The sequence below is a fragment of the Zingiber officinale genome, chromosome 3A (genome assembly GCF_018446385.1).
Source record: "Zingiber officinale cultivar Zhangliang chromosome 3A, Zo_v1.1, whole genome shotgun sequence".
Classification (NCBI taxonomy): domain Eukaryota; kingdom Viridiplantae; phylum Streptophyta; class Magnoliopsida; order Zingiberales; family Zingiberaceae; genus Zingiber; species Zingiber officinale.
Window position 1 is genome coordinate 139,195,663 of NC_055990.1, and position 21,374 is coordinate 139,217,036.

The 21,374-nt window shown below is 43.0% G+C and overlaps 2 protein-coding genes and 1 long non-coding RNA gene across 4 annotated transcripts in view; 2 read left to right on the forward strand and 1 right to left on the reverse strand.

The window, feature by feature from the left end:
• Positions 1-11,718: 11,718 nt before the first annotated feature.
• On the reverse strand, positions 11,719-12,837 carry LOC122054075. Its single transcript, XR_006132548.1, has 2 exons — positions 12,028-12,837; positions 11,719-11,949 (listed from the first exon to the last, which is right to left on the reverse strand). It is a non-coding gene; the product is annotated as an uncharacterized LOC122054075 (long non-coding RNA).
• Positions 12,838-16,795: 3,958 nt separating this feature from the next.
• LOC122050704 lies at positions 16,796-18,703 on the forward strand. The gene is made up of 5 exons (XM_042611589.1): positions 16,796-17,002; positions 17,105-17,749; positions 17,951-18,125; positions 18,249-18,514; positions 18,644-18,703. Exons 1-5 carry the CDS (start codon positions 16,796-16,798, stop codon positions 18,701-18,703), a joined length of 1,353 nt encoding a protein of 450 aa, XP_042467523.1.
• A 1,450-nt stretch (positions 18,704-20,153) lies between these two features.
• The window catches only part of LOC122052536 (transmembrane E3 ubiquitin-protein ligase FLY2-like), a 42,366-nt gene continuing 41,145 nt past the window's right edge, over positions 20,154-21,374 (forward strand). For both annotated transcript variants that reach the window (XM_042614104.1, XM_042614105.1), the window contains exon 1: positions 20,154-20,606. In XM_042614104.1, coding sequence (XP_042470038.1) covers positions 20,466-20,606 — 141 coding nt within the window. In that variant the 5' untranslated portion in view covers positions 20,154-20,465. The remainder of the gene's footprint in view (positions 20,607-21,374) is intronic.

The window sequence follows — 21,374 nt, forward strand, 5'->3', positions numbered from 1 at the left end:
TATCAATCTGTACACTTGAATTAGAAGGAGCAAATTATCTATGTTATATTCTAAGCAGCATATACTAAGTGTCATATATGAAAGTTTTAGATTCTATGTTATCTTGCACAGCAGCCTTTAAAAACTCAGTATTCTATTTTATTTGATACATGTACACATTTGTTTTAGTTATTTGACATATGGTGGATTTATGTGTTTTTACAGTTTACAAATCTCAAGTACTCCAGAGTTGAAATTGATGAAGTGCGGTTCGAGTGGGCTGAATGCATGCTAGATTACATTTGAAGTGCGGTTCTACCTTGATGTGTTAAAAGAATATTCTACCTTGATTTTGATATTTATTAGCTAGCTTTTGATGTAAAAAGAATGTTTGGGTATTTTATGGATATTGTTGTAAGAAGATTATTTATATAATTTGTGAATATTTGTGTATTTTATTGATATTATTGAATGAAGAATATTTGTACAATTTGTGAATATTTGTGTATTTTTTTTGTTATTGTCGGTTTTAAAATCAAATCTGTGCTGTTAGAAAAAATACATATTACATCGGTTTTCCACCGATGTAAAACCGGTGTTATAAAGTAATATTACATCGGTCATTTACCGCTGCCAAAACTGGTGTTATTAACATACAATATTACATCGGTTTTACACCGTGTATGAAATGGTGTCGTTAAGTGATACTACACCGGTTAATAACCGATTCGAAAAACTACACCGGTTTTAACCCGATGTCTAAAATGACAGACTTTTAACATCGGCTTCATAGACATCGGTCGAAAATCAAATAGACACCGGTGGAAAACCGATGTCTATGAGCGATTTTGTTGTAGTGCCGCCATGAGAAAGTATCATGGATCGTTATATGAGTGTCATATACTTTCTCATGTGACTATTAGTATGACTATTAGTCTTTTGACCTGAAGTCACCATGGTTCCCTACACAAGGAGTTGCATACTTTGGCTTCGTCAAACGTCACCCGTAATTGGGTGGACTATAAAGGCGATTACTGGGTATGTAACAAATTATGTGGAGGGATGTGAGTGATGTAGATGAGATCTATCCCTCCTATATGACGGGAGTGACATCATGATTCTTGATAGAGTGAGACCACTAAGTGCATGGTCATGCCCAAATGAGTCAATATGAGATATTGAGCTCATTTGATTAGAGTGACTCTACTTGGAATTCAAGACATAGATTGATTAGAGGATGACACGGCCTATGCCTCAATTGATTAATCTAGATGTCAAGGATAGAAGGACATTGTCACATATTGTGAGAGTCACAATTAGTAGTCACAAAGGTGATGTTGGATCTCAACATTCTTGTAACTTGGGTAGTAATGATGTGTTGCTAGATACCGCTCATTACTTATGCTTCTAAATGAGTTTAGGAGCATTGCCAACGTTACAAGAACCTATAGGGTCACACACAAAGGATAATTAGATGGAGATTAGGTTCATATGATGAACCAAGAGGATTAATTCATATGATGAACCAAATTAGATTAAGAGTAATCCAAATTAGATTAATTGAGTAAGACTCGATTGAGTTAGACTTGAGTTAGACTCAAGTGAGGCTAGACTTGAGTTAGACTCAAGTGAGGCTTAATGATGATATTCATTGAATTTTGAATTCAATGATAAATGATGACATTCATTGAATTATGAATTCAATTTGAATATTAGATTCAAATTTCGATTCAAATTATGAAGAGAAGAGGAGTTTCAAAATGATCATTTAATGAAGAATGAATATTCATTAAATACTTATTAAGACTCATTAATGAGGCTCATTAATGGAGTTAATGAGCATTAAGTATTTTCATTAGATGAAAATACTTAAGTCATTTTTACTCTTATTTTTCATGATGAGCAGATCATCATTATTCTTCCTCTCTTCTAGCTCTCTCCCTCTCCTCCATTGCCGAGCCACCCAAGAGTGCTAGCACACTCTAAGTGGTTCTTCTCTACCTATTGTCGGTGTGAATACATATAGAGGAGTGTACGCTTGACACTCTCGAGATCCGACATCCTTTTGGATGAGCGGGATAAGCGAAGGGCTTCGCAATAAGGGTAACGCTTCTTATTCATGTAGATCTAAGGTAGATCTAGGTGAGAAACATGTACATGATTTATTTTTATATCGTTGCACGGATCCGTGGCAAGACTTCGAGGTTTCCGCAACGCAAAAAGCGATTTTTGCGGCTCGAAAGTCTCAATACGATTGACCCCGGGCCTCGCACAAGCGAGCTAGACCCTCCACTTAGGAAGAAGAAAACAGGAGCAATGCCGCTCGAGGGGAGATTAACATCATAGTGGGTGGGCCGACCAGCGGGGACTTCAATTGAGCCCGCAAGTCACATGCCCGGCGGCTGGAGATCCATGCCATCAGTTGCAGTAAGGAGAAGGCGAGTGGGCCCGAGATCAGTTTCGGCCCTAGGGATCTCAAGGGAGTCGAAGTGCCGCACGACGATGCCCTCATCATCTGAGCGGTAATAGCGAATTATACTATTTATCGCATCTTCATTGACACAGGGAGTTCGGTTAACATCATCTTCAAGAAGGCGTTCGACCAACTCCAGATCGACTGCACCGGGCTGCTGCCAATGACAACCCCCCCTGTACGGGTTCACGGGCAACGAGGTCCAGCCGCTCGGCCAGATCAAATTGGTCGTGTCGCTCGGAGAGGATCCCTTTCGGAGGACAAGAGTAACTAACTTCATCGTAGTGGAGGCTCTCTCAGCATTCAATGTCATTTTGGGCTAACCGGCCCTCAATGAGTTCCGCGTGGTCATCTCGACTTTTTGCTAGAAGATCAAATTCTCGGTCGAGGATCGAGTAGGAGAAGTGAAGGGGGACCAGCTGACGGCTCGGCGATGCTATGTTGAGATGGTCAGGACGGAAGGTAGGTCTGCCCGGAAGACCTCGCGAATTGAGGTAAACGTCATAACTGAGAAGCCCCCTACTTTTGTTTATGAAGAAAAGGAGGAAGTGCAGATACATCCTTGCCGACCAGAGGCGACGACTTTCATAGCATCTGATCTAGGAGTCGATCAGAAAGTCGAGACGATCATATGCCTCCAGCATAACCATGATGTCTTTGCGTGGTCAACACACGAGCTGCCTAGCATCTCCCCCAGCGTCGCGCAGCATGAGCTTCATGTCCGCTCAGATGCTTGGCCAGTAAAGCAAAGAAAAAGAGAATTCAGCGCCGAGCAGAATCAGATTATCCGGGCAGAAGTCGAGAAGTTCCTGGAGGCCGGCTACATACGGGAGGTCCAATTCCCGAGCTGGTTAGCGAACGTAGTACTCGTCTCTAAGCCGAGCAACAAGTGGACGGTCTGTATCGACTTTCGAGACTTGAACAAAGCGTGCCCGAAGGACTTCTATCCCTTGCCCAGAATCGATAAGATGGTAGACTCAACCGCTGGGTGCGAGCTGATATGCATGCTGGATTCATACCAGGGATACCATCAGGTGCCACTCGCCCAGGAGGATCAGGAGAAGGTGAGTTTCAATGGGACGAACAATGTGATCGGGCGTTCGAAGAACTCAAGTCTTATCTCAATTCTTTGCCTGTGCTTGCCAAGCCGGTTGCTGGTGAACCCCTAAGGATCTACCTATCCTCAACCGAGCATGCGGTCGACTCGGCTCTTGTAAGGTCGAACGGCGAGGAGCAGCCTGTATACTTCTTGAGTCATATATTGAAAGACACTGAATCTCTCTACACCAGCCTCGAAAAGCTCGCATTCGCGTTAATACTGGCCGCTCAGAGGCTTCGCCCATACTTCCTCGCGCACACTATCATTGTGAGGACCAACCGCCCCCTAGGACGAGTCCTCCTCAATCCGGAAGCGTTCGGATGGTTGATCAAGTGGACAGTAGAGCTTAGCGAATTCGACATCCAGTATCAACCCCAAACTGCTATTAAGGCGTAATCTTTGGCAGATTTCGTCACCGAAGTGCAGAACCCCGAGCCTGAGGCCACGTGGCGGATATATGTGGATGGATCATCCACTCGGTGAGGTGGTGGAATTGGTGTACTGCTAGTTTCTCCTTAGGATGAATGGATGCATCTGGCCGTCCGGCTGGACTATCAGGCCACCAATAATAAGGCCGAGTATGAGGCCCTCATAGCCGGCTTACAGGCCGCTCGACATGTGGGAGCAGTCAAGGTTTTGATCTATTCAGATTCTCATCTAGCTGCTCAGCAACTTGCCGGAAACTTTGAGATAAGCAACCCAAGGCTCAAACTCTACGCCGAGGCATTTGAGAGGCTAAAGGGCAATTTCGAGGAAGTGATCATACAGAAGATTCCCCGATCAGAAAATCAAGCTGCTGATGATTTAGCCAAGCTCGCCAGTTCCATATCACCAGTCGTCATTCAGCAACCGGTCGAATAGGATGGAAGGGCTCAACTTTCCCCATTACTGGTGGACGGTCATAACGGAATTCTTGAAGTCCGGGGCCACACCCTCTGATCGGTAGGAAGCGCATCTGCTTCAAAGAAGGGCTGGTCATTTCGTCCTGATCGGAGAACAGCTTTATAAGAAAGCATTCTCTAGGCCTTTACTTAAGTGTGTCGGTCCGGAAGACATCGACTATATACTACAAGAGGTGCATTAAGGGTCCTGCGGAGGACATCTGGGTGGCCGCTCATTAGCAAGAAATGTCCTTTTAGCCGGGTATTTTTGGCCGACACTCCAGGAAGACGCCGCTCGGATAGTCTGCATGTGCCTATCCTGCCAAAATACCATAGCTTCTCGCATCGCCTGACGGAAGAGATGAAGTCCTCCACCGTGTCTTGCTCGTTCGACCAATGGGGGATGGACATTGTGGGGTCATTTCCTATGGCACTCGAGCAGCGAAAATTCTTATTGGTGGCAGTTAACTATTTCTCCAAGTGGGTTAAGGCCGAGCCGTTAGCGAAGATAACGGAGTAGATGGTCATGAAGTTCATCTAGCAGCATATCATCTGTCGGTTCGGCATTCCCCGTCGGCTCATTTCAGACAACGGGAAGCAGTTCTCAGGTCAACAACTGAAGGAATGGTGCGAAGGGTACGACATCCAATAAGCCTTCATCTCTGTGGCATACCCGCAGAGTAACGGGCAAGCCGAGGTAGTGAATCGGGAAATCTTACGGATTCTTCGAGCTCGGCTCGATCATGAAGGAGGAAGATGGGTGGACGAGCTGCTGGGTGTATTGTGGGTGATTCGCACAACGCCTAAGGAAGGAACGGGGGTCACCCCGTTCCACTTGGTATACAGAGGAGTAGCCGTCGTTCCGGTCGAAGTCGGAATAGAGTCCGACCGAATCCAATGCTACAACGAGGACAACGCCGAACGGAGGCAATTGGAGCTAGACCTGATGGACGAGACGCGAGCCAAGGCAGCATCCGGCTGATGGCGTATTGACAAAGAATGAAACAGAACTACAACAGGCGAGTGGTACCCAGATCATTTCAGGTCGACGACTTCGTTTGGAAGAAAGTCAAGTCGGTCGGCGACATCACCAAGCTGGAGGCCCCATGGGCTGGGCCATTCAAGGTTGTGGAAAAACTCCGCTCGGGGGCATATTATCTGGAAGACAAGAACGGGCGACGATTGGAGCGCCCGTGGAGCGCCAAACACCTGCAGCCATACCGAGGTGGATGAAAGGTGAGATAATGTAACTAATATTATGTACCTTTGCATTCCCCCTCGCCTTTTCATTATAGGCTGAAAACCAAAAGCGGTGTTCGTTGAATTTATCGCCAAACGGTCAGTCCTCAAGACCTCACCAGACCGTCGAGCGATGACATTAAACTCAAGAGTCGAGCGACGACGTTAAACCCCAGGGTCGGAGCGGCGACCATAAATACTCCACCTTGAAGACCGTCGAGCGGCGACGTTAAACCCCAGGGTCGGAGCGGCGACCATAAATACTCCGCCTTGAAGACCGTCAGCGGCAACGTTAAACCCTAGGGTCGGAGTGGCGACTATAAATACTCCGCCTTGAAGACCGTCGAGCGGCGACGTTAAACCCTAGAGTCGACGCGACGACTATAAAAACCCCGCTCGGAATACCGTCGAGCGACGACATTAAACCCAAGAGTCGAGCGGCGACGTTAAACCCCAGGGTCGGAGCGGCGACCATAAATACTCCACTTTGAAGACCGTCGAGCGGCGACATTAAACCTCAGGGTCGGAGCGACGACCATAAATACTCCGCCTTGAAAACTGTCAAGCGACGACGTTAAACTCCACGGTTGGAGTGGCGACCATAAATACTCGGCCTTGAAGACCGTCGAGCGGCGACGTTAAACCCAAGAGTCGACGTGGCGACTATAAAAACTCCGCTCGGAAGACCGTCGAGCGGCGACCATAAATACTCCGCCTTGAAGACCGTCAAGCGGCGATGTTAAACCCCAGGGTTGGAGCGGCGACCATAAATACTCCGCCTTGAAGACCGTCGAGCGGCAACGTTAAACCCCAGGGTCGGAGCGGTGACCATAAATACTCCGCCTTGAAGACCGTCGAGCGGTGATGTTAAACCCCAGAGTCGACGCAACGACTATAAAAACCGCGCTCAGAAGACCGTTGAGCGGCGACGTTAAACCCAATAGTCAAGCGGTGACTATAAACCTCAGGGTTGGAGCGGCGACCATAAATACTCCGCCTTGAAGACCGTCGTGTAGCGACGTTAAACCCCAGAGTCGACGCGGCGACTATAAAAACCCCGCTCGAAAGACCATCGAGCGGCGACGTTAAACCCTAGAGTCAACGCGGCGACTATAAATACCTCGCCTAGAAGATCGTCTAGCGACGACGTTAAACCCCGGTCTTGAAAAATCTCCTAACACAAACACTAAAGCTGAAGTCAGACAGCGATTCTAAACCCCGGAGGTATAATCCTAAGAGAATCTTTCAGTAATATCCTGGGCGTCATTGCCGATTGGGACTACGCGACCACATACACAGCAAACTGACAACATATCAAAGAGATAAGATTTCATTCATAGACATTACCGAACGACAGGAAAGCCATTAGGGCTTACAAAAAACAAGGCTTTTAAAAAATAGTGACTCCTTGCTCACTCGATATATTCAAATGCCTCGTTAGGGATACCCTCCAGGAGCTAGACTCGGTTGACATCCCTGTCAGAAAAACCTTTAGAGAGGTGGTCGTTCATCTTCAGTTGGGTGAGCGTGGCGGTAATGGTCAGCTCGAATGAATGGACGATACGGTCTGTCGCCTTCTCCAGAAAGGGCTCCGAGCGAAGGTATTAATGCTTCATGGCGGCAAAGCGAACTGCTCAGCCTCCTGGTAGGTCTTCAAAGCAGCACGCGACGCCGGCAGCTCATCTTCAAGGCGCTTCACGTGGCCTTGTAGTTCAGTCTCCTTGGCCGAGTGGCTCTCCCGCTCAGCAATCAGGGAGTTCTCCGCTGCCTTCAGCTTCTTGGCCAGTCGCCTCGCTTCCTTGTTCTTTTCTTCTAAGTCGGCGGCGGCCTGTTGCTTCCTCGTGGAGGCCAACTCCAACATCCTATCGTAGGTCTTCAATTGAGCCTCGATCTGACTCAGCCTATTGGCCTATTCAGCCGACTTCTGTTGCTCCTCCGTCAGAAGTTGTTGGGCCTTCTCCAGCTCTGCCTTTAGCCGAGCGGGTGATGGCCCCCGAGAGGAAGAGCCTTGTCCTGAAAGTTTGAGCTTCTTCAGCTCATCCTCCACCTGTGCAAGCCGTTGGCACATGGCGATGCTTTCCACCCAGTACTGCAAAATGAATATTAGTACCAATCAGAGGTAAGTTATAACCAAAAGTACTAACCCCGGTGGACATCTCCAGGCGACTGTCGGCCAGCGCGCCCAGGGGTTTCATGGCCGCTTGAGCCCTCGCCTCTTCCCATACACGGCCGAGCAGACCCCGGATGTAGACTTGCTGTTGGGGAGATTCAGCCTGATCGCCTGGCGAGCAAAGATCCTCGGTCTACAGACGAAGGATGGCGGTGACGAATTGTCTCCCGCCTGCATTGATTGGGCAGAGGCAGACGGACTGGAGGACTGGGCAGGACAAATGGGATGAATGGCTGAGCGAGTTATCCTCCTCCCAGCCAGAGGAAGGGAGGTAAGTGGCTGCACGGGAAGTGGCTCCTACTACTCATCCACAGATGGGGTCCGATCGGAGGAGGTAGCCTCCACTGTTGTGGGGGTTGTAGATGGGACACCTCCCGCAGAAGTTTGCACAACGGACGTGGCAGACCGGGAGGGCACGTCGGCTCGGTGCCTCTTGCGGGAGAGCGGAACTTCATCGCCCGAGGATCCTGATCCCTCGGCGGGAATGACTGGAGGCACCTCTGGTGCCACTCCTGGGTCAGTAGTCCCTCCCACTCTTGGCGTTTGTTCGGCGGTCCCCTCGTCCACAGCTGTAGTTTCTCCAGCTGTGCCCTCCTATGAGCCGACAGGGGTCAAGCCAAGCCGTTCCAACTCCTTGGCTGCAGCTGCCTCAATCTCGGCCTGCTTGGCCTTCATTATACTGGCAGCTCGGGCTCGCATCATAATGTCAGCTGCAAAAGAAGAACAGAATCAGTTAAATTCAAAGGAAGAAGGTTTAAGAATTTTTTACCTAGGCTGCTCGGAAGCTTCACTCGGCTCGTACTCAACCCGAAGATGTACATTGCTCCCTCTGGAAGCAATTTGTGGATATTGAACTTCAGACCGGCCAACATGTTAGTGGCATGGAGATAATCTGGCTGGGTCTTGTACCTCTTCAGTTCGGGCGGAGGTGGCAGAGTGGTCTGCCATCGAGTGCGGAAGTATGGCTGCTCGGGGAGTCTGATGTAGAAGAAATGCTCCTTCCAATGCTTGTTGGAGGAAGGCATCCTATCGAAAAACACTAAGCCGATCCAGGAGTGGAAGAGATACGTGGCCATCTCAGATTGTTTGGGATAGTAAAAGTAGTGGAAGACCCGAGGGGTCAGTGGGATGTTGTGCACTCGGAACAACACCACCACGCCGCACAGCAGGCGGAAAGAATTAGGGACGAGCTGGGTGAGTGGGATTCAGAAAAAATTGCAAACTTCAGTTATAAATGGATGGAAAGGGAACCGGAGACCGGCCACGAACTGGTCTCGAAAGAAACAAATAGTGTCGGTCAGGGGGTTGTGTGGTCGATCTGTTGGTCAGACCAGGACAAGCTCGTGGTCGAACGGGAGGTTAAAGGCATTTATGAGATGTGTCGCGTCACCGGCATCAAACCTGGTCTCCATGGTTGTGTACCAAGGACCAGGGGTCGTGTCGGCCGATTGGGAGGAACTGGCCATAGTCGGAAAACAAAGAGGCGGAAGAATTTGCTAAGAGAGTTGATGGAAGAATAAGGCAGGATCGACAAGGGGTTCACTAAACAGAATAAAGGAATGTCGAAGGACGATGAAGGCCAAAAGAAAAGAAACGGAAGTTAGAGCTTATAAGAAAATGAAGCGCCGAAGGAGAAAGCTGGGAGTCGCGGAGCACTAGAAGCAAGCAAAGTCGCCGGAGCAAACGGGGGAGAAGCGGAAATAGAGTGCCAAGGAAGCAACGACGCCAAAGCTTTATAAAGATGGGCACGGCTGAGCTGAGCCGTCCGATCTAGGGCACAAGGATCGAAGTGCACATCTGGTCGTTGAATTTAAACCGTCAAACGTCACATCAGCAGCTATCACCTCGGACGTGTGGCGGTTGCACCAGCGACACGTGGCATCCCCCCACGGGTCAACATTTAATGGGCGCGTGCTCGACCTTAATGGAAGCGATCTACACGTATCACGAGGAGATTCGGACGATGTCAGCAGTAGCTGACCGACCCGCGCCCCCTCAACAGCGGTGAGGAAAAGTATCCAAAAATGACCAAGTATAAAGGCATGAAGCACCGACTGAGAGAAAAAGGTTGATCCTACAGGAACCGACGGGATCCAGCTCATCTGCTGCCCGACCAGCCAATTTCTCACCAGGCTACTTGTCTAGTCAGTCGGACTTTCAGCCTCCTTCGACTAGACTTGAAGGGAAGACATGTGATCTGGTGGTAAAGGGGGGCCCGCCCGGCAGGAGGTCAAGGTGGTCAACACCCTGTAGGCGCCCGACCAGGCGAATCACCTCCCCGATCGGCGGAAAGCCAACCCGGCATCCCGACAGCTCGGCTCGACTCGGGTCCGAGCTCCTGACGACTAGCGAGTGACTAGCACGGCTTAACAGCAGGGGACGAAGGCTGAGCGATTTTCATCTCGACCGAACGAGAACCGTGGTCACCGAGGTTCTCCCGTTCGTACGAGCAGCGCTAGGGTCGCCGTATGATTGGCTGAGCAGATGTCCCGCTCGGCCAACCATGACGTTAGCCGAGCGATTCTTCCATCCGGCTTGGCATGAGACAAAAGGGGCAGGTAACTATATCTTCCTCGAGACAAGTGTCGCTGACAGGTAGTATGGTAGGTGGCCAGATCAGACAGAGAATCGTACAACGGAAGTTTTCACTAGCACGTCAGGGATATACTCACGCTATTGAGGTATGACGTCAGACATGCTTTTCTTACACACTCATTACAGGTATGCTTTGAGAAGCGTGTACATCTCGGTAAGCTTGCACACGCCTTCAGGGAACCCTATATAAGGACCCCCGGACTCCTACGGATGTATGCGCTATACACCACTGTAGCTATAGTTCTCGTCACTCTCTTTCGATTTCTTGCCGCCGGGAGCTGACTTGAGCATCAGAGGGTTGTCGTCGGGATCCCCTTCCCGACTCGGTTTTGTGCTTGCAGGTTCTCGCCGAAGATCGGCGTCACTCAGAGGGCCACACGGAGTCAACGAGAGTGCCACGTCCCCAGCGACCATCGACTCAGCACTCGGGCAGGATCACCTAGTAAGATATAACTAACAGAAATAATCATGAGGTACAGTTTCCTGAACAAAAGTAGGAAATACAGACTTAAAAGGCTGAAGAAATTGTACTCACCATGGCCTCCTGTTCGGAACATACGATCGTTAGACCAAATATCTCATGTCTCCTGTATGCATGTCAATCATATATAAATACCAAAATACAGCAACCAATATGCAGCAATCACAAGCAATAAATGCAATCATGCAATATAATGCAAAATGACATATGTCACCCCTAACTCCAGTCAGCCATCTCACACGCGATGGTGAGACCTAGTGGGTAGGGCTATGACAACTATGCACTCTGCCATCACTGTTCCTAAGTGACCGAGTGGACAGGATGATGTAGGAGTACACCTATCCTCCTACCCCAAATAGAGTGGGGGAGCGCAATGCTCTCATCTCCCTAAGACAATTCAGAGGAGGGATCCCTGCTGGCTACCATGCTGCGTCACCACCACCCATGAGCAGACCAGCGGAGCCTAACAGAGCAAAACTGCCACACACCCTGCCTGATATACCACTAACCCATGAGTGGTTGTGTGTGCGCAGGTCATGTAACTGGCGATGTGCTCAACAATAATGGAGCCGACAATCGCACAACATGCAATCATGCAAGATGGTGCATGACACTAAGCATGTAAATCCTAACCATAATCACCTCCACATAATATGTACCAAACAGGAAAATAAATCATACCATGACCTACGTATCACAGATCTAAGTACACATGCCCGATAATAAAATCTAGAAAACTAGTCCTATACTCAGTGAAGCCTAGTATGTCACTTCCTCTAGGAACTAAAGTACACATGGTAATAATCAAGAGATATAAACATGGATACATAACAGGCAACAAACAGAACATACTATAGGTATCAAATAATGACGTACCAAGGATAATTCTAAACATGATCATTGCTACTAGCTATAAATTACTATGCATATCAAAGTGACAATATCATAAAAGATAAGTCAAGATATATCCGTCTTTATCTGTCGATCATACTAGATAATCTCTTGTTGAGACGCTCGTCTCGAGTCAAAGTCCTGTAAATCACATACTGATCATAGCCCCAATCAATTGCTAACCAACCTAGAATCAACATAATTCAAAGCACAACTTACCCAAGTTCAGAATCCCAGGCGCTCGGTGAAGAACTCGGATAAATCTGTGACGAAGTGGAGCTCCTCTTCCTCGGTGGCCGATCATTGCTCCAGCAGTAGATCGACAGGCGACAGAGAGCCGACAACAGTGGCCCATCAGATGAAACAACGACCAAAGAGGGTTGCTACAACTGGGAGGTCACACAACAAGCCTTCTACTCGGACCAATGTCGCGGGAGGAGAGGGAGGATCGACTACTGTGATGCCGATCTAGGGTAGAGATGGGGTGGCGATGCAACGCCGTGGGACAAGTCTCGCCGAAAGCACAACTGACTGCAACGGAAGTATGACCAACCGAGGTCGGATGAGGAACGACAATGCCCTCGTGATGCTGGTATCAACCAAGGCTGGCGATCGCAGGCGTTGGGTGGTTGCGCGACCATGGATCTAGCAAATGGAGACATGACAGCGGTTCTCCCCTGGCCAATGACATTGCTGTCCAAGCCTCCCGCAGAGAGGTGGCGTCGACCTCTCCTTTTGCCGACGGCTGCACCGGAGGGAAGAGCACCGGAAAGGCACCATTCGGGTGGCCCTCGATCATTGGCGATGGTGGATCGAGACAGCAACGAGAAGAGGAGAAGAGGTGATGCGGCGGTGGATCAATGGCTAGATCGAGAGAGGAGAAGAGGAAAGGAATCGAGAGACACAATGAATCGGGAGAGGGGGTTGGCGAATTGTCTTGGGGTGATGGTAGGGGAAGAGGAAGGCGTCGGGAGATGAAGAGAAGGAGAGGTCGGCGTAGCGGAGAGGAAGAGGGTGTCGGGAGGTTTAGGGCGCAGGGAGGAAAAAGAAAAAGAATAAATAAATAAATTTACGAAACTTAGATTTGGTTTAATCAAAGCCTAAGTATTTTCCTAAATCAACTCCTATCTTTGGGTATTTCTAAACAGACTTTTCTCATACCTATTATTTCATCCCAGCAAACTATCTCATACGAGCTCCGAAAACCCCCAAAAAAATTTCTAAAATTTTTTAAAAATTCCGTTAAGGTTAACCGTCCTTTAAACCTTATTATTTTATTATCATTTTGTTTGACATTTTACAAATAGAGTTAACTAGAATCCAATTTCTGGCCTTCTCCTCGAGCAGACTTCCGCTCTGGCTTCTCATTCCTCGAACATCGCGTACATTCTTCTCATCCACCGGTGTACTCTTCCGCAGTACCTCATCCTTCGAATGCACTGAGCCCATCAGCTCCCTTTCCGTGTCATCCTTGTCACTAGCTACCTCTTCCGCTCGACTTCCTGTACTCCTAAGCTCCTACACACTTAGACATAAGGATCAAACCAAAACAAGATCTAACTTAACTTGATTGATGGCATCAAAACAACCATGGGGTTCAACAAGGCTAAGCTAGTGATCCCCTGGTCGCCAACCGACCCATAGCGAGTCCTATACACCTATCATATCATACTCTTTTGAAATTTTCTGCTATAAAGGATAGAGAATATCCCACCGATAAATCATGATTTAGAAGCTTCCAGTTTGTCAAATCACAGAGATTTGTGTGCTCGTTTAATGAAAGATGTCAGAGACACTTTATGATCTGTCCTTTCTTAGGAATGCTTTGGGAAGTGTGATAATGCCTTGAGATTCATGCTTAAGCACAACAATAACACTATAAAAGGGGTCTCCATTTACAGGCGAAGGTATGTGATGCTCTATTTTTTCATTCGTTCATTGCTACAGTGTTCTTCTGCCATTTTCTTCTCCCAAATCGTGTACTGACTTGAGCGTCGGAGGGCCAACGCCCGCGAACCCCTTCCTTAACCTGGCACTAACGCTCCTTGTGTTGCAGGACAACGCAAAGTCTTCGTCAAGTCAATAGTAGAGTCACCTTCCCAACTAACTGTCTTCATTGCTTTCAGACAGGATCAATATTTATTATATAATTTGAGACAAACTTATGATAGATTTAAAACAAAATTAGAGACGAAATTTATATACAAATTTATAAACAAGATTGAAAATAGATTAAAATTATATTTATTATGTAATTTAAGACAGACTAATAACATATTTAAAATAAAATTAGAGATGAAATTTGTATTCTAAATTAATTTCATTTGGTCTAATTAAAAATAAATTTATAAATGATTTTCCAATCTATTTATGAAATTAGAGACAGAATAGTTCTATTTCAAAATTAGCAACGGGACTTTCAATAATGAAATTTTGAGATGAAATATTTTATTTCAAACATGTTTCAGAAACAAAATATTTCGTTTCTAATATCCTGTTTTCTAGAAGTGATTTGAACGCAAGTTATTTGGTATATGGATAAAAACAGTACAACCAAATACCTTTAATGACAAATCAGAAATGATTATATTTTCAGGAAAAAATATTTTTTAGACTCTGTAGAGGTGTTTTATAATTTAAGATATGTGTTGGCATCTTATTAATTAGATAACTTGCTATTAGAATTGTATCCCTCCATAAATATTTTAGAACATATATAGAAAATATTATTGCTCGGGCAACTTCAAGTAAATGTTGATTTTTTTCAGCTAATTCATTTTGTTGAGGAGTAACCTGACAAGTAGATTGGTGTTCAATGTCTTTCCCTTTTAAAAAGGTCCCAAAACATTTGTTAAAGTATTTAGTACCATTATCAATTTGAAGAATGCTTATTTTGATTTGAAACTTATTTTCAACCATAGTGTGGAAATCTTTGAATAATTTTTCAACTTCAGATTTTTCACTTATCAAAATCTAACAAAGTCAAGTATAATCGTTAATAAAAGTGACAAACTATTTTTTTCCAGTTGAAATAGTAATTTTTTAGGGACCCCAAACATCACTTTGAATCAGATAAATTGGTCTTGATGCACGATAAGGCCTTGACTTATATGAAACTCGATGACTTTTTTGATAAATGACAAACATCACAATTAAAGGAATTGCAAACTAACTTCTTAAATAATTTAGGAAACAAATGTTTTAAATACGGAAACTTGGATGTCCTAGTCTATGATACCAAAGTGTACTTTTTTCACAAATAGAGGTAGAATTAGAACTACCAGTCCCCTTTTTGCCCAACTTGATATTCTGACGACTTTCCTCATGCTATACTTCAGAAAATACCTTTCCAATGGATGGAAGGGGTTGTCTGCAAATATTCTACCCCTTCATCAAAGACAACATTCAATCTTACCAAAACTTTATAAATCTTATTATTCTTCACCATTTTCCAATGACGAATATAATTTTCAATACTTTTTCATTCATAATCATCAATAAACAGATCCAAGTGTTGTCATAGGCCTTTTAGGATATTGAAGTATCTCATCATACTATCTTCCTTTGCCAAATCTCTCTAAGATACAATTACAACTCATAAACTTGTGATTGATTGCTAAGATCTGAATACATCTGACATATATTATCCCAAAGCTTTTTAGCAGTGAAGTAATGTATGTAGTTGACACTAATGTCTTCCTCCATAGAATTGACCAACCAAGCCATTACCTTGCCACCATGAAATTCTCTGCATCCCACGTTGCAAAGGCTGAACCTATTTTTGTAGGTGCTTTGGTTTCACCAATGAGATATCCAATCTTTCCCCTCCCTTAGGGGCGTAACTACTGTGGGGCGGGAGCGGGGGGGGGGGGGGGGGGGGGTGGTGCGATCGCACCCCCTCAAATTTAGAGAAAAAAATTTTAATATGATTAAAAATAAAATAAAAAATATTTATTTATAAATCTAAAAGTATGTGGACTTTTATGTAAGACTCCAATCAAAAGTCAAAACCTTGCATTGTGTTTTAATTTCTCTCTCTCTTGTCCAAAAAAGTTATCTCTCTATTTCTCTTGATTTTTCTCTCCGCCGTCGAAGCTTTTATTTTTCCCTTTTCACTATTTTTTCCCTATCGGTGAAGCTTCTTCCCACACAACCTTATTTTTTTCCTCTTCCATTTTCTTCTCCCTCCACTATTACCCTTTCCTTTTTCCTCTATCCCATGTTCTTCTTCCTCCCCTAATTCTCATCTTATTTTTCCCTAATCTTAATTTTGCCCTCAAAATCCTCCATCGCACATTGTCGTTGCCATCCACGTCATTGTCGGCCTGTCATCACACGCCGCTGCCAACGCCGTTATCGTTTGCTGCCAACACTGCCATAATTGCTTTGCTGCTATTGCTACTATCGTTTGCTGACAACGCTACCGACGCTCCACAATAAATGTCTTTTGATTGAGGTAAAATTTTCTTACTTGATTTCTTTCGATTACGAATTTAAGTATTGAAAAAAAAATGTAGTGCTAATTTTGCATATATTCATGTTTTTGTTTGTTATTTAAGTATGTTAAATGTTTACACATATTGAGGTGATAAGTACATTTGATGTTTGATTTGTTATATGAATGTGAGGAATGTCATTAATGATCATTCAAAAATTTGATCAATTGAATCACATTATTTATTCCATGAATAGACTTATCATAGAATTTGCACCAATATTTTATAATAACAATATGCATATAAAACAAATCATCTTTATGATAAGAATTAAAATTAGATAGTCATATAATTAGAAAAATATGTTTTTATAATGTAAACATGTGACTTTATATCTCTACCAATATGTGTGAAAAATAAGGGATCATTAACTCTCTATCAATTTCGTTTATTATTTGTTTTTGAATATAAATTGTTGAAAACAAATAGTCATTAATTAGATGATTATGTTTCTGAAATATTATGTTGATGATAAATTAGGTGAAATAACAATGTTGAGGTATTTTAAGAAAATACGAGATGAACCAACTTCAAACAAGTCATCTCCCTCTCCACCACCTCCTCCTCCTCCGCCTCCTCCACCAGCTCCTCTTGATGCTGACTCAAATGAGTATCCTAGTGATCTTGGGCTAAGAAAGCACATTCTTGAGTATAATGTTAATGAAAGGGAGATTGTTCGACGTTACTATTTGCAAAAGGTCCTTTTCAACCTAAAAATCATGAATTTCCTTGGCGTTCTTGTCCCAAAGAGAAACGAAGATTTCGAGCTATATGGTTTAGTCTTCATCCTAATTGGCTAGAATACAGCATTGCAAAAGATGCGGCTTTATGTCTTTATTGCTATTTATTCAAAGCGGATCATGGTGGTCAAAGTGGTGGTGATTCTTTTGTTACTGAGGGATTTAAAAATTGGAGAAAGAAAGAAAGAAAAATTTAATGAACATGTTGGAAATCAGAGCAACATGATGGCGACTTATGATTTAATGAATCAAAAACAACATATTGAAACTTGTTTGGTCAATCAGTCTAGTCAAGTAGCTATTGATTATCATGTTCATTTGACAACATCAATTGATTGCATAAGATTTCTTGTGCGTCAAGGATTAGCATTTCGTGGTCATGATGAATCAACAAACTCACTCAATCATGGTAATGTTCTTGAATTGTTAAGATTTCTTGCTGACCATAATGAGGATATCAATAGAGTTGCACTAGACAATGCTCCCTTAAATCTCAAATTGATATCGCCTGATATTCAGAAAGATATTATCAGATCCATTGCTTATTTAACCACTAATTCTATTCTTGGAGATCTCGGTGATGAATTATTTACTATATTGGTTGATGAGGCTCGTGATATATCTGTTAAAGAACAAATGACAGTTGCTTTACGGTTTGTAGATGAAAGGGGAAATATTGTTGAGCGCTTTCTAGGCCTTGTACATGTAAGCGACACTACTGCCTTATCACTTAAAACTGCTATTGATTCTTTGTTGTGCCAATATGGATTATCTATATCTAATTTGCGGGGGTAAGGATACGATGGAGCTAGCAATATGAGAGGAGAATTCAATGACTTAAAAAGCTTAATTATGATGGAGAGCCCTTCTGCTTATTATGTTCATTGTTTTGCTCATCAACTGCAGCTTACGCTTGTAGTTGTTGCTGAAAATCATATAAGAATTTCTACTTTTTTTGATGTAGTTGCACAATTGAACAATATTGTTGGAGCGTCATGCAAGCGAAGAGATATACTTCGTGAGAAACAATTTGAAAAAGTTATTAAAGGAATTTGCAATGGTGATATCTTCACTGGACAAGGTATGAATCAAGAGATGACATTAAAAAGAGCTGGGAGCACACGTTGGGGTTCACATTATAATACATTGTTAAGTTTGATACATTTGTATCCTTCAATTATTGATGTTCTTTTATTTGTTGAAGAGGAGGGAAAAGATCACAAGCAAAGGACACAAACAAATAATCTGTTGGAATTGATTGGAAAATATGAATTTATATTTCAGATGCACTTAATGAAGAATATCTTGGGAGTCACGAATGATTTGTCGCAAGCTTTACAAAGAAAAGATCAAGACATTGTAAATGCCATGATTCTTGTAAGATCAAGCAAACATCAACTGCAAACTATGAGAGATGATGGTTGGGATTTGTTACTGAATGAAGTTTCTTTATTTTGTGTTAAGTATGAGGTAGTCACCCCGCACATGGAAGACTTGTTCGTCTTTCATGGGAGATCACGACAAAATATTGTAGGAAGGACAAATCTTCACTATTATCGTGTTGAAACATTTTATGAAGTGATAGATTTGCAACTTTAGGAGTTGAACAGTCGCTTTAACGAGGTGAACGGAGTTGTTGTTGTGTATGAGTTGCCTTGATCCATCAAATTCATTCTCTGCTTATGATAAGAGAAAATTACTTCAGTTTACTCAGTTTTATCCATCCGATTTTTCCCCAATGGAGTTAATGCATCTTGAGTCCCAACTTGATAATTTTATTTTTGATATGCGGAGTAGCAATCAATTCTCTGAGGTTGTGGGGATTAGCCAGCTTGTTAAAAGGATGGTTCAATTGAAAAAACATCGTCTGTATCCTTTGGTATATTTACTTTTGAAGTTAGCATTGCTATTACCTGTTGCAACTGCAACTGTAGAGAGAGTGTTTTCAGCAATGAAAATAATCAAAACCTCACTTCGAAATCGGTTGGGAGATGATATGGTAAATGATTATTTGATACCATATATTGAGTGAGATGTGTTTGATACCATTGATAATGAAGCTATTATTCAGCATTTTCAAAATATGAAATCTCGAAGAGTGATATTGTAAAAAACATATGAAGTTCATATATAACTTTTATTATACATTTTATGTGTTGTATTACTTTTTTAAATTTGTTGAATTCGCCCCCCTAATTGAAAATCCTAACTACGCCACTGCCCTCCCTTGAATGTATATCCTAATTGATTGAGATCACCTCAAAAAATTATCTTCATTGAGTCGGATTGTGATGATTTCAATATGATGAGACTTAATATGGGAATTCTTGGTTTCAGTGATTTTAGAAGTTATAATAAGAGAAGAATCGAGAACTTCAAGCATGGTGAAAGAAAGAAAATAAATTGACTACTAGGATTTTAAAAGAAGATGAGAAATAGCTCTGATACTAACAAGATTATTGTACCTTTTTATTTATTCAAATCATTTTATATGTCTTGTATTTAAAGATATACAAATGATACTAAAAAGATTATTGTATCTTTTTATTTATTCAAATCATTTTATATGTCTTGTATTTAAAGATATACAAAGGAACTAAAAAGGAAAATAGCTAATTACAATTAATAAACTTATCTAAAAGCTACATATTTGTACCATTAATATTCCAAGATTATATCAATATCTTGACTACTGATTAGTTTTATTTTCAACCCTTTCCAACAAAGATGTCTTCCATTGTTAATATCTAGACCATAAAGAAAATTTATAGAAGTTGATTTATATAAATTTACACATTCAAAATTAAAAAATTTGATTATTATATAATTTTTAGACATGGCAAATAAAATTTTAATATTTTGTATAATTAAAAAAACGTATTATGATAAGACTTCAACTGTAAGTTGATTTATAGATTCAAATTAGAGGGTTTTTTTAATAAAAGATGATTAATGGGATTTCCCCGTAAGAATGACCATTTAGGAAATTGCCATAGTCAAGAACAAAAAAACAAAAATATTTGTATAAAATTGTCATATTTTATTTATTTATAATATTTAATATTTCTTTAGCCCCAAACAATTGTACTCTCTTTAAAAAGGCGGTAGACTTACCCGAAACCGCTGCGCTGGTTCAACCGAGTTTCGACATCGTTTTCTATTCCACGCTGCTCCTCCTCCTGGACCTCCACCGCGGACCCTGTCCCCATCGTTCCCTCCCCCCGTTGCCTCTCATGTGGTTTCCCCGGAGATGCTTCGCTTTCAATGATTTCTCTTCCGCTGGAGCCGGCTTCCGGCATTGACGCCAGTTCGTCTTCAATTGATCCGTCTCAGGGCGTAATCTTGAAGTTATCATCTGCATCTTTTGGGGCCCTTCTTGCCTTGGCGGTTGAATTCTTGTCTATTAGTCGCATCGGCGACCATGGAAGGAAGGAGAGGGGAAAGAGGGTGTTTGTGGAGTGTGGCGGTGCTCGTGGTGTTGCTTGGTCTGGTTAGACCCTTGATGGCTCTGAGGCCTCTGAAACAAAGGGGTTTTGTGTCTGATGGAGATTGGGGCGAAGAGGTTTGTTTTTTTTTTATTTCGCTTTTTCTCGACTTTTTTTTTTTTAAATTTTTTGCTTGACGTTGGAACTTTAAATTGGGTTTTGTGTGCGGGATAACGGGAAGAGAAGGTCTTTTGAATGGGGAGCTGAGACTTGTGTCGAAATGCTGTGGCTTGAAGGTGGATTAGTAGTCAAGCCATTACGTGATAATGGAGCAATTATGCTGATATTTTTTGTTTGTTTTGTACTAGAATATAGAAAGTCACATAAAAGGTAGTAAAATCAATTGGTCAAAGATTTTCCCTATTTGTGATAGTAAAGTTCATATTTGCATTGTGTGTTTATATGATCTTGCCTGAAGTGACAGGCAAAACATCAATTATTAACAAGAATGTTGTTATTACATTCGTGAGATAAAAGTTGAGTGGTTAAAATTAAAAGTTTTTGGAATAAGTATCGCCATTTGAGGTTAAAAGATGATTTATAAGATCGCAATACGAAGAACCATTCACTTTAGTTTGAATCTTGGGTGGTTAGGAAGTGACAATGTAGAGAGTACTAAATCAAGAGAGGGATTTGATGCCCAAGCCCATCTCATATTTCTAAATGAAAGATACACAATTACAAATTTGGGTAACTATCTTTTAATGGCATACCTTTGCAGACGTGTGAATGACAATAATGTTTCTAAGGTTCTCCATAAGCTCAGTCATGTCCATGAGCCTTGTAGATAACATCATGACGTGCATCATTGCATCCAAATGACTTTCACAGGGAACATCTTGGAA

Coding starts and splice junctions, on each gene's coding strand:
- LOC122050704 (XM_042611589.1), top strand. CDS start 16,796: ATGTTGAGGTATTTTAAGAAAATACGAGATGAACCAACTTCAAACAAG. Junction 18,126..18,248: donor TGATATCTTCACTGGACAAG/GTATGAATCAAG, acceptor TATTTGTTGAAG/AGGAGGGAAAAGATCACAAG. Junction 18,515..18,643: donor TATTTTGTGTTAAGTATGAG/GTAGTCACCCCG, acceptor TTGCAACTTTAG/GAGTTGAACAGTCGCTTTAA.